Source organism: Rhynchophorus ferrugineus, unplaced genomic scaffold, assembly GCF_030347505.1.
Source record: "Rhynchophorus ferrugineus isolate W39M unplaced genomic scaffold, kcgeb_rfMv2 rfM1, whole genome shotgun sequence".
NCBI lineage: Eukaryota > Metazoa > Arthropoda > Insecta > Coleoptera > Curculionidae > Rhynchophorus > Rhynchophorus ferrugineus.
This window is the reverse complement of record NW_027472580.1, coordinates 51171809-51184482: the sequence shown is the minus strand read 5'-3', so window position 1 is coordinate 51184482 and position 12674 is coordinate 51171809. Positions and strand designations below refer to the sequence as shown.

The following is a 12674-nucleotide window of genomic DNA, read 5'->3' as shown; positions in this document are numbered from 1 at the left end:
GGTAAAGGTTACATGGTTGGATTTTGTTTCATTGGCTTTAATGCACCATGTTTTCAACCATAATATGTCAAAAGCCTGAGATATATCTACAAAAGCAGCCGAACAATATCTTTTGGCATTTAAGTCAGTGTTTATTTGGTTTACAAGTCTATGTACTTGTTCTATAGTCCCATGCTTATGCGAAACCCAAACTGATGTTCTGGAATAATTTTTCTCTTTTCTATTATATAGTTTAGTTTTTTATATATAATTTCTCGAAAACTTTCGAGATTATCGCTAATAAACTTATAGGCCGGTAGGAGATCACATCTTCTGGTATGTTTCCTTGTTTAAGAATCATTAATATTTTAGCTACTTTCCAGATGCTAGGGAAGTAATTAGTTCGTAGCAAAGCATTAAATATAAATGTTAATAGTTTTATACCCTTTTCTGATAGTTCTTTTAAAATTTTACCAGTAATTAAGTCATAACTAGGAGCTTTTTTAATACTAATATCTCTCATTATTGTTTGTTTGACTTTTTTGACCATTAATTTCTCGTGCGGTTGATTCGCCATTTGATATGGCGAAGCTAGTAATTTTATTTTCGTCATCTTTATGTAGCTGAGATTGAAAAGGTTTAAAAACATTTTTAAGTGTTTTGAGAGAATGTCGAACTTCTCTTTAATGCTTCTAGCCCAATTATTTTCGTTTGTTTTAATAGGTGGGTTATGCTGCTGGGGTCTCTTAAGCTATTTTGTTGCTTTTCACTACGAATACTCTGTAGCCTCAGTTGGTGTCAAATTCTCTAGGTATTCTTGAATGCCTTGGTTTTGTTCATTTTGGATTAGTTCTTTAAGCTCTTTTATTCTCTTCAGTCCTTTGCTGTTGCCAATTCCGTCAGTAAATATATTACCTAGCGTGCTGAAGAATTATTGAAAATGTTCTGCCTTGTTGTTATGTTTGGGTGGAAGAGAAATTCCTAAATCAAAATTTTCTACGTACTAACATTTCTACTTTTCTATAGCAAAAATGAAGATATGAATACTTAATTCCAACCAACTGCAATAGTACATAGAAAATAATAAGTTGAAGACGAAAACTTAATAAACAATAAAAATGTACCTACTTGAGCGAATGGGAAGTGCAGGTAGAATAATTTATGGTATAGACAATAATATGCAGATTGTGATGAATAGTTTCTGTTTTCTAACAGTATTTATGTTTTGAAAGGCATCCTATTAAGGTGTTGAGTATGTTCCACTTTTAGATATAAAATGCGGTATATAAATATTAATTTGTTAGGTTAGATACAAATTCACATTTGTTTAGTCTTAAGAGTAAGGTTAAGGTAACGAAATTCTAATGTAATAAAATATTTTAAAACTGTATTAGGATAGTCATCATAAAGTTTGTAATTATAATTAGTTTTAATAGTTATACATTGTTTGTGGGCCAAAAAACAGGTTAAAAGCCCCATCAGTGATATACAATAAAATAAATGACATGGAAGTGCAATAATATTTTTAGACAGCGTATATCGTTCAATTCCATGAATGGAACTTTTTTTAGTACGTCTATTATATGACCACCATTCACTCACGCATTTGTTTGTTCGACATTTCCGTTCATCATTCACGATATTTTTTTCTTGTCTAAATAAAGCAACTGGACATTGGACATTCGATAATGTCTCCAACAAGATGTTCTAAAATTAGCACAATAGCTACTATAAGAAATCGACTTACATAAACTGAAAATATTGAAAACAGGATGTATAAAGAAAATAACTTTATGTTATCAAGTAGTTTTTAACATCGATATAATGGCGCCAAAACATTTTTTCATGTTCAAGTTGCTCAATAATTTCTCAGAATACAATTTATTCTCAGATGTACTTGTATGTATTTATCAGGATAATCTATTTGTGAAAATGAATATCACTGTAAACCACTATTAAATACGATGCTTTGAACATGTATCTACATCAAATAACAAATTTTTATTGAGTATTATTGAGTTATTCGGTGTAGAAAGAATATAATCACTGAACACTCAATATTGCATTTTCGAAATTTATTATTTGTGTTGTTTGATTTGAAGAAATCTGTTACTGAAGGCGATAAAACGCTGTCAACTGAATTATAACTGATAAAAATGTGGTATCAGAGTGGATCTACAACGAGGATAGCATGACGAAAGACTATAAGTAAGTCAATGCGAGGCATGCACTTCATGATGTTCATGGTTATAGAATCTTACTATGTATATGATGAGACCAGCAAGGTGTAATGAACTGGCAGTTAAGAAAACTGAATAGAATAGTTACTGCAGATGTCTACAGATAAAAATTTAACTAATTAACAGGATTAAATGAAGGAAACAGGACAAGACATCCATGTTTTAATTGGACCTGCAGATTCCCGGCACATTCATCAAAATTAAAGTTGCATGGCCACCAAAACTAGATTGTAATATCTTATCTTGAATAAAACTTGAAAAACCATTTCATACGGGGTATACCACGTAAATTTGGGTAGACACAGTACCACTCTGAGGAGCATTAAAGGCATACCGACGAATGTACAGGCGATATTTTTAAAAATAACTTTACAATAACTATAAGCTATTCAGACAGATCATCGACCACGACCTTGGTCTTTAGAAAGGGGTTGTTATAACACGCAAGTAATACCATCCTGGCTGCGGACTGTCTATCATATAGTAGTAGAGAGAAAACTCAATAGGAGGCCCTGGAGAAAACTTTTGCTTTGCCCAATATCTAGATGAGGTTAATACGGCCATTCAAGTAATTTGATTGGTCAATTTAAATCTCGATTATAGGCACCTGTAAGGAAAACATTTTACTGTGAAGGCATTTGAATAACCTTTAGATAAAATTTGACACGTGAAAGCTCTGACGTCACCAATTCACCAATAAAAAACAATTCAATTTATGAAATAAATTTATTAAATAAAATTCAATGAATGAAATAAATATAATCTGTAAAACTGCAAATTATGTATAAAATAAAAATATAGTATAAAAATAAATATATCTATAAAATACAAATATTATCATAGACAAAGAGCTTTGGAATAAATCAAAATGATCTCTCCTATTTGTTCCCTTTTTCATATTTGTTTAGTGCCATGAACTTAATAGGATCTATTATAGTTCTGGCCTTTTATATTCTTATACTGAAATCACACATTGGAAAATCTGAAAAGTCATTAAATAGTGTACAATTAAAAGGGTTTAAATTTACATTTTTCAAAAGATATTTGATAAAAATGTGTTATATTATCGACGTGACAATATCGTGAGATAAAATAAAAAGATAGCTCAAAGAACCACTGACAGTATAATAAAATAATTTTCCAGGGAATGTGATATTGGCTTGCCTCGTTTGTTCATATAGAAACATCTGCAATTGAAGGTATAAAGTGAAGTTGCAATTTCTCAACTCTTTCAACATTAGTATGGAGTTAATCCTCTTCACAATTTCCTAAAGGCAAATGAGCTGAAAAAAATTAAGTTGTGAGCGCTTTAAATGATTTGTCAATCATACTAGCCGAAGGATCTATATTCTTCAATCCATAAACTCTAATAGACCCAAAAAAATCCAAATTATCCTGATGATCTATCTTGAAGTAACCTTAAGCCAATATATGTATTCGGATAATTACACATTTTTTTCTTTAATGAAATAAATTAAAAATAATACAAAAGGTGATTATTAAATTTTTAATTCACTCAATGTCATTGAAATTTAAGCACTATTTAATTAATACCAATGAACTAATAACTTAATCTTTAAATTTTATAAGAATCTAGATTCACTGCTCCTTAGATTAGGGTTTTTCTATGTGTTAGGCACTATGAAAATGGCGGCTGAAAAACAAATAAACAATAAAGGCGCTATAGAGACGAAGTGAACCAATCGGATCCGTAGCGGCTCACAGCATGGCGATTAAAACAAGTAATAAGTTAAATGAAACGACTTCTACATCTCTGACGTTGCGAAACATTTCCCTAAAATTTGCTATAAAGTTAAATCTCTATTTCTCTTTCTAAAACTCGAGAACGGCTGGAGCGATTTGAATAATTTTGGTCTTGAATTATTTATGGAAGTCCAGGGAAGGTTTAAAAGGTGAATAAATATGAAAATGCTCGAATTTAAATAAAAACAACAATTTTGTTTTTCCTTTGATGTCGAGGATCGAATCCGACAATCTACGTGCGCGAGAACTTTCTTAACTTCGGTGATCCTTTGTGATAGTGACATTTCAAATTATGTGCCCTTTTTTGTGCGTGAGATCTTTTCTCACTTTGATTAATTACAATTTACGATGCCGAGGCGAAGACTGACTTAGGTCGTCGCAGACAATCAAATGTGCGAAGAGCTACCTCATGTGCTAACCGCACTGATGACCAGAGAGAGACAGATCAAGAAAATAGTCGTATAGCTATGTTAGAATTGCGTTCTTTAGAGAGTGACAATGAAGTAGATAGGCTTAGAATGCAACGAGTTTATGCACATCAAACACAACAACAGCGAGAACGACATAATGAAATTGAGCGATTCCGTAGAAACAGTGCTTCTGTGATCCTGGGACGAGCTGCATTCCACTATGATGCAGCAATAGATTATTGTGCCGATAAATCGGTAACAATTGGGAAAATGACAATAATTTGTAAACATTGCAAGGCGTTAAAATACAGTTGTGAATCTACTGGATTATGTTGTGCTGGAGGCAAAGTAAAATTGCCACAATTGGTCCCACCACCAGATCCTTTACGCTCTTTAGTTTCTGGGATTGGAAATGATTCTAAGCACTTTTTGGCCAACATTCAGAAATATAACAGCTGTTTCCAGATGACATCATTTGATGCTACACATATTATACAAGACAATTTTATGCCCACTTTCCCACAGTTGACCTAAAATTGCATGCAGTAGTTACCAAACACATGATACATGGACCTTGCGGAGTTTTCAACTACAATTCACACTGTATGGCTGACGGTAAGTGTTCCAAGCGATACCTAAGAGGCCTGATTGCTAAAACCATAACGTGGATACCCATTGTATCGTCGGCGATCGGTAGTTGTGAAGGTAAGAGGACAAAATATTGATGTAGACAATCGTTGGATCGTGCCATACTCGCCATTATTATCCAAAGCCTTTGAGACTCACATCAATATGGAACTCTTCGCTGTAACCAATGTAAATGACGAAATATCACAGTACCAGATGGGTCGCTATGTAAGTAGCAACGAAGCAATTTGGCGTATCTTTTCATTTGGGATCCATGAAAGAGACCCTACAGTAGTCCATTAGGCAGTCTATTTAGAAAATGGTCAGGAGGAAAAAAAACGAGGATTCGAGATTGTCGAGCATCTCAATGCGACCACTCAGAATTTTCTTCCGGGACAGATGGTTTCCTCAGTCGACACCGTTATGAACCGGGACGACTTAGTCAACTATCCCACGGAGATTTTAAATTCACGAGAATTGCTTGGATTACCACCTCACAATTAGCAGTTAAAAGTAGCATCAGTTGTCATTATGCTGCGTAACATTAATCAACCTCGACTGTGCAATGGAACAACAATGGCTGTAAAAAAGATGATGAATAACGTCATTGAGGCAACAATCATAAAGGGAAAATACAAAGGAGAAGATGTCTTTATCCCGCGTATACCAATGATTCCAACGGATTTACCATTCGATTTTAAACGTTTACAATTTCCAGTGCGTCTGGCCTTTGCAATGACCATAAATAAATCTCGTAAATCTAAAGGCCAGTCGTTGGAAGTTTGCGGAATCAACTTGGAGTTTCCCTGTTTCGCGCATGGACAATTATATGTCACGTGTTCGCGAGTCGGAAAACCGTCATCTTTGTTTATTTACGCACCACAAAACAAAACAAAAAATATAGTTTATCAGAAAGCTTTAAATTGATTAACAAACTGAATCATAACTGTGTGTGCCTGCAAATATCAAATTGAAACTTATAAATAGCCAGTATTTCAGGAAAACTCTGATTTTTAAGTATGAAACATCATATGTAATTAATCGAAAATAAGAATAAAAATTCATTCCTGCCGAGCATTTTTTTATTAATTACGGATTACTAGATCTTTTATTTATCGATTGAGTCAGTACGAAGTCTGCCGGATCAGCTAATCATAGATAAAAACATTCAATGTCGTTTTGAATCACTATCTTTCTGAATAATCATTTTAAAGTGAAAAATTGATCACAATATATGCAGACACCTAACGTAAAATGTTCTGAAAATGATCTAAATGTTATTTATATTCTTATGATGATAATTGCCATTATAGAGTACAGCTATTATAACAAATACATTTCGATTGATATATTTATTATGATTTCTAACAAAATTGTTTCATTTGATCTTGCGTTAGATATATAAAAGGAAATGAAACCCACACATATTGATTTTCACAGCAAACGAAGAAATGGGTAACTTCATTTTTCTGGTTATTTGCCATGTCAAATACCTTTCCAACGTAATATTTTCCATCGATAGTAAAACTAATGCAACGATCTAAAAGAACCTAAAAAATATTTTACATAGGTTTTAATTATATGAATAGTGAATAAGATGGTTATGGTATATCTAAAAGCTGTGTGCGGTGTGATAACGAAATAGGTTTTTATTTCAACGAGTATAATATCGATTAAGTATCCACAGAAACTTTTTCAGCAACCTAACCGTTCATTATCATTTTCAATATAAAACTTCCTGGAAATATTGCCTTATTGTTCAAATGCAATTAGACATTATTAATATACTAATATAATTAAAAAAAGTATTTTTGTTTTACTCAAACTATCTATTTAACGTTATATTTATTGTATTCACCAAAATTACTTAACTACCAAATATAACTTATTCTAAACGCACATTTCATCTCATACGTTATCGTCTTTTCTGGTGAGTACAGACCATAGAGTATAGATAGAGGTTTTACTTAAATAGGAGAAACTGAGGAAATGTTTTGCGTGGCCCAACCAATGGCTCTGAGACACTTTTTTGATTGGTTCATTTGAATTGGCCTACATCGGATTGGCTCATTTCTATAACGTGTTTGATTGTTTTAGTTTGTTTATGACGCCATTTTTGTGTGTTTAATAGACCAGCATTTTTGTCTTAATTATAATCACTATTATTTGATTATAACCTTTCTTTATTCTCAAAAGTATTATGTATACAGTGTATGCGGAAATAAAAAATCCATACGTCGTTTTCCTTGGAAGAAACAACCCAAGTTAACTAGTTCAAGTATGTGTGTGTGACTTAGCATTGTTTTTACCTGGTACGTATACAATTATTTATATAGAGCATTTGTGTTCATATATATTGTTATTTAGAGGAATGCAACAGAATAAAACATGAAAATATTACCCACACTTTAAAACCAAAATTTGTCCAAATTAGGCGATGGTAAAATTACATTGAAGGTAAATGTAATTATACTACATGAAAATGTTTTGTTACCCTTTATAAAGTTGTTTGTCAAGGGCTATCAATTAAAAACATAATTATTTTGAAGGGGTTCATTTACTTGAAACAAATGTATATTGATCAAGATACTTTTAATTGAAATTTTGGCTAAAAGCTTCTTAACCGATATAACATTTTCAATAAGGATGTTAAAAAATACATTAATACAAAATAAAATAATACAATTTGTAGACCAATAAGATGAATTTGATATTTGGTTGCTGCTTAAAATATTACATTTTGGTGTGTTTTATCTATTTTAAAGTATATCATATAATTTAACCGTTTTAATCATCCGATCTACATTTTTCACAATAACATTGTGAAAATAATTATAACTTGCCTCAATATATTTTTGCGTTGAACAAGTAAAATATTAACAGACACAGAAACTGTAATGCACCTTATTTAAATTGGTAGCACTAAAGAAACATGAAAAAGGGAAAAAGCGCTATCAATCAATTTTGATTATATTTGCAGCCTTTTTTATATTCATATTTAATTATTTTTTATTTATATATTCATATTTCATTATTTTTTATTTATATATTTATATTTCATTATTTTTTATTTATATGTATATATATATATATATATATATATATATATATATATTCATTATACTAATATTTTAGCTTTTTGATATTTTATAATATTGTATAATATTTATATAGAATTTTATTTTAATACATATTTTTTTTGTTTTTGAAAAATTACATTTGGGTTTTATTTCAAATTTAATTGGTCAGTAGAATGTGACGTCAAGGGTTAGTCACATGATACGTATGAAATCGTCAACCAATGAAATACTTTCCTAATAAAATATTTTCTTTACAGGTGCCTGTAATAATTATTTAACCAATGAACCAACCAATTAAAAGCAGCGAAATGACGTAACCAGCGCCTTCCTGGTGAGAACGCGCAACAAATTAGAATTTTTTTTTATTAAGTTAACACTAAATATTACTCTATGGTAAATACTATGCGATATAAAACTAATATATTAAATACTATGTGATCTAAATATTATATGACAAATATATAAATCTTCGATTATATTAAAAGAAAACATCTCATTTTGCAAGAAAATTAATTCCAATACAAACCTTCAAATTTCCTATAACATTTCCTGAAAATACTTCTGTTTCGACCTGACTATGAAGAAAAAATACTAAATAACCATTAGCCATTGTCCTTGCGTTATCTAAAATTATACAGGGATAGTAGTTACCTTCAGAATAAGCCAAAATTAAGTTTGATGTAGGTTTCCTAAAATTATTTAAACATTTAGTTTTTATTTGTTTTATAAAAATATTAAATATTTACGAAATATATGTTGGTATATCAGCTTCAACTGATTTATCTTTTAAAGAATCTTCTTGTCTATTCTTAGCTTCTCCATTACCCATTCTAACAAAAAGTATTTTTAATTTTTTGTATTTGAGTTTTTTTTTATATTTTTTACACTATAATTTTGAATAGCATGTAATGACAATGTGTCAACTATATGTATTAGATTGTATTTGTAAAATATAAACATAAAATACAGAAATCTGTATTCTGTGGTAGGTATATATAATTATCTATCTATGTTATTACAGTTTTAAATTAGATTTTCAGTATATAGCTGGCTGCATAACCAATAATTCCCATTACGCATTGTCAAAAACTAAAGAACGTTTAAGTAGTTTTTTTAGGTTATAGGAACCAAAACAATATTTATTAGCAATTTTTGGTTCTTATTTGTTTATTTATATACCAAAAATGTTATCCCTTCAAGCATACAATAGTAGCAGTGACGAAGAAGTCGATGACAAAGGATCAGGCAAGAAATCAGACAAACCAGAAAATACTGAAGCTTTACCAGTTGAACTCGCCAAGTATTCTATGAAAAAAGATCTTCAAGTTTGTGCCACACCGGTTGTTTTACCTCCAGCGATAGACGAAGATAATATTCATATACATCCTGATACAAAAGAGCTACAGTATAATCCAAAATTTGATGAATTATTTGCTCCCAGTGTAGGACCTGTAAATCCTTTCAAAACTCAACAGGAGGCTATAGAAAGAAATATTCTCTCAGGTAAAATTTGACACCAATTAATATAAGTATAATATATTAACTGTTTTATATTATTTTAAGGGCACATAGAGCCTGCTCATGTAAGCGAATTTCAATTTGAAAATCAACGTAGAACTTTTGCTAGTTTTGGTTATGCCCTTGATCCGTCAGTTAGTACAGATGAGAAAGGATTACATAAAGTTATTGGAAATACAGAAGAAGCAAAAGATACAAATTTAAAAACAGTATTTGAAAGTACAAACTTAAGACCATTAGATAAAAGAAAAAGAAAAAAGAATGACGATCCTAGTGATGTTGAAGGTTTCTTAGGTATATTTCAAAGTATTTATTGTATTGGAATTTTATCTAAATTAATTTCTAGGTCCATGGGGTGGTTTTATTGGCGAACAAAGAGTTATGAAACCAACAGAGGAAGAACAAGCTGAATTACAAGAACTGGTTTCAAAGAGGACTAGAAGAGGCAAGGAAGTTGAAGAAAAACAGTTTGAGGAGAAATCAGTTTTACATATCAAAGATCCTGTAGACTATCAAGGACGTTCTTTCTTACATGCCCCTCAAGATGTTGGAGTTAATCTAAAATCAGGCAAGAGCATTAAATTCATTGTTTTATATTTATATTAACATAGTGGTTGATTTTAGATTCCCCGCCAGAAAAATGCTTCTTACCAAAATCTCATATTCATACTTGGTCTGGCCATACGAAAGGTGTTTCAGCAATTCGATGGTTTCCTAAAACGGCTCATTTATTTTTATCATGTAGTATGGATTCAAAGATTAAATTGTGGGAAGTGTATAATGAAAAAAGATGCATTCGAACATATTATGGACACAGGCAGGCTGTTAGAGACATTAATTTTAATAACAGTGGCAACCATTTCCTCTCTGCTGGCTATGATAGGTATTATAATAGATTTTTCTATCTATAATTATATAATATTATTGTTATGCAATTTTAGATACATAAAATTATGGGATACGGAAACAGGACGTGTTATATCAAGATTTACCAGTAGAAAAATACCGTATTGTGTTAAGTTCAATCCAGATTATAATAAACAACATTTATTTGTGGCTGGTACATCTGATAAGAAAATTATTTGTTGGGATACAAGGTCAGGAGATATTGTACAAGAATATGACAGGTAATTTATTTTATTAATTATGCAGACAGCTTATTTATTTTATTATTTTTTAAGACATTTAGGAGCTGTAAATACTATTACATTTGTTGATGAAAATAGGAGATTTGTAACAACTTCAGATGATAAATCTCTAAGGGTATGGGAATGGAATATTCCAGTTGATATGAAATATATTGCTGACCCAACTATGCATAGTATGCCAGCTGTTACGCCAAGCCCAAATGGTAAATATAGAAAACTAAGAGAAAATAAATAAATACAAAATGTTTTGATATATTTTTTAGGAAAATGGTTAGCTTGCCAAAGTATGGATAATAAAATTGTAATTTTCTCTGCTCTAAATAGATTTAAATTAAACAGGAAAAAAACTTTCACAGGTATGTGATAATTAGTGTATTTGTCTTTTATAATACTAATGTACTTTAAATTGTAGGACATATGGTAGCTGGATATGCTTGTCAACTAGACTTCTCTCCAGATCTGTCTTATTTAGTTTCTGGAGATGCAGATGGCAAATGCTTTATATGGGACTGGAAGACGACAAAATTATATAAAAAGTGGAAAGCTCATGATGGTGTTTGTATTAGTTGTTTATGGCATCCTCATGAACCTAGTAAATTAATAACGGCAGGTTGGGATGGTTTGATTAAATATTGGGATTGAATAAAACTACATGCAATTTTAATTAATTGTAAATACGATATACTTTAAGCTTTATTATACAAGTCTTATTTTTTTAGATCAACAATAAAGTGTTCAAAATAAAATATTATTTTTATATATTGTATTTTATTATCCATTCTTAAATATCATATACATCTACATATTAAAAAACGAATGTGTAATATTTTAGTATTAACAATTTAATTAGTTTACACAAGGCTTTCTGATATTATTGATATAATACCTATAGATCTTCATAAAAATAAAAATTTGCTAATCTAAGAATTAATGGGCTAAAAGTCCCGAGCGTATCATATAAAACGCGTTTTTTTGTTAAAAATTGGCTTTACTCAATAACATAATCTCCATCAAGAGCCATACAATTAACCCAGCGCTGCTCTAACATTTCAATACCACTTCTGTAGAATGATTTATCTTTTGCCTCAAAATATGCCTCAGTTTCGGCGATAACCTCTTCATTCGAGCGAAATTTCTTACCGGTGAGCATTTTTTTAAAGTCTGCAAACAGCCAGTAATCGCTGGGAGCCAAATCTGGCGAGTACGGTTGATGTGGGAGCAATTCAAAGTTCAATTCATGTAATTTTGCCATTGTTTTGATTGACTTGTGAGACGGTGCGTTGTCTTGATGAAACAAAATTTTTTTGTTTGCCATATGCGGCCGTTTCTTTGCAATTTCGGCCTTCAAACGCTCCAATAACGCTATATAATATTTACTATTGATGGTATTTCCCTCCTCAAGATAGTCAATGAATATTACACCACGCACATCCCAAAATACCGAGGCAATAACCTTTCCAGCCGATTGTTGTGCTTTCGGACGCTTTGGACGAGGCTCACCAGTTGCTGTCTGCTCAGGTAACGATTGTTTTGATTTCTGAGTGAAGTAATGTATCCATGTTTCAGCCATTGTCACATATTGACGCAAAAATTCCGGTTTGTTATGTCTAAACATGGCCAAACACTGCTTAGAATCATCAACACGTTTTTGTTTTTGATCAACAGTGAGAAAAAGCGGCACCCACTTTGAACAGAGCTTTCTCATAGTTAAATGCTCATGCAATATAAAACCAACACGTTCTTTTGATATCTTTATGATTTTAGCTAACTCACACAACTTCACTTTTCGATTATTCAAAACAATTTTATAGATTTCTTTGATGTTCTCTGGTGTTACCGCCTCACTTGGACGTCCACTGCGTTCTGCATCATCCGTGTCTCTACGACCACGTCTGAAATCTGCAAACC

At 31.3% G+C, this 12674-nt stretch overlaps 2 protein-coding genes across 3 annotated transcripts; one reads left to right on the top strand and one right to left on the bottom strand.

Moving 5' to 3' along the window:
* Positions 1 to 2996: 2996 nt before the first annotated feature.
* Positions 2997 to 9013, bottom strand: LOC143198232 (uncharacterized). 2 transcript variants are annotated; one of them, XM_076407368.1, is made up of 3 exons: positions 8847 to 9013; positions 8627 to 8789; positions 2997 to 3502 (listed from the first exon to the last, which is right to left on the bottom strand). In XM_076407368.1, exons 1-3 carry the CDS (start codon positions 8927 to 8929, stop codon positions 3488 to 3490), a joined length of 261 nt encoding a protein of 86 aa, XP_076263483.1. In that variant the 5' UTR covers positions 8930 to 9013; the 3' UTR covers positions 2997 to 3487. The 2 variants fall into 2 exon arrangements, with proteins under 2 accessions (XP_076263483.1, XP_076263475.1); XM_076407360.1 differs by lacking the exon at positions 2997 to 3502 and adding an exon at positions 6358 to 6570.
* A 166-nt stretch (positions 9014 to 9179) lies between these two features.
* LOC143198192 (pre-mRNA-processing factor 17) lies at positions 9180 to 11525 on the top strand. The gene is made up of 8 exons (XM_076407291.1): positions 9180 to 9603; positions 9664 to 9912; positions 9965 to 10186; positions 10243 to 10501; positions 10560 to 10745; positions 10800 to 10969; positions 11030 to 11122; positions 11179 to 11525. Exons 1-8 carry the CDS (start codon positions 9285 to 9287, stop codon positions 11406 to 11408), a joined length of 1728 nt encoding a protein of 575 aa, XP_076263406.1. The 5' UTR covers positions 9180 to 9284; the 3' UTR covers positions 11409 to 11525.
* The last annotated feature ends 1149 nt before the right edge of the window (positions 11526 to 12674 follow it).

Coding starts and splice junctions, on each gene's coding strand:
- LOC143198232 (XM_076407360.1), bottom strand. CDS start 8,929: ATGGGTAATGGAGAAGCTAAGAATAGACAAGAAGATTCTTTAAAAGAT. Junction 8,790..8,846: donor GATATACCAACATATATTTC/GTAAATATTTAA, acceptor AAATAATTTTAG/GAAACCTACATCAAACTTAA. Junction 6,571..8,626: donor ATGTTATAGGAAATTTGAAG/GTTTGTATTGGA, acceptor AATATTTTTTAG/GTTCTTTTAGATCGTTGCAT.
- LOC143198192 (XM_076407291.1), top strand. CDS start 9,285: ATGTTATCCCTTCAAGCATACAATAGTAGCAGTGACGAAGAAGTCGAT. Junction 10,970..11,029: donor TGTTACGCCAAGCCCAAATG/GTAAATATAGAA, acceptor TATATTTTTTAG/GAAAATGGTTAGCTTGCCAA. Junction 11,123..11,178: donor CAGGAAAAAAACTTTCACAG/GTATGTGATAAT, acceptor TTTAAATTGTAG/GACATATGGTAGCTGGATAT.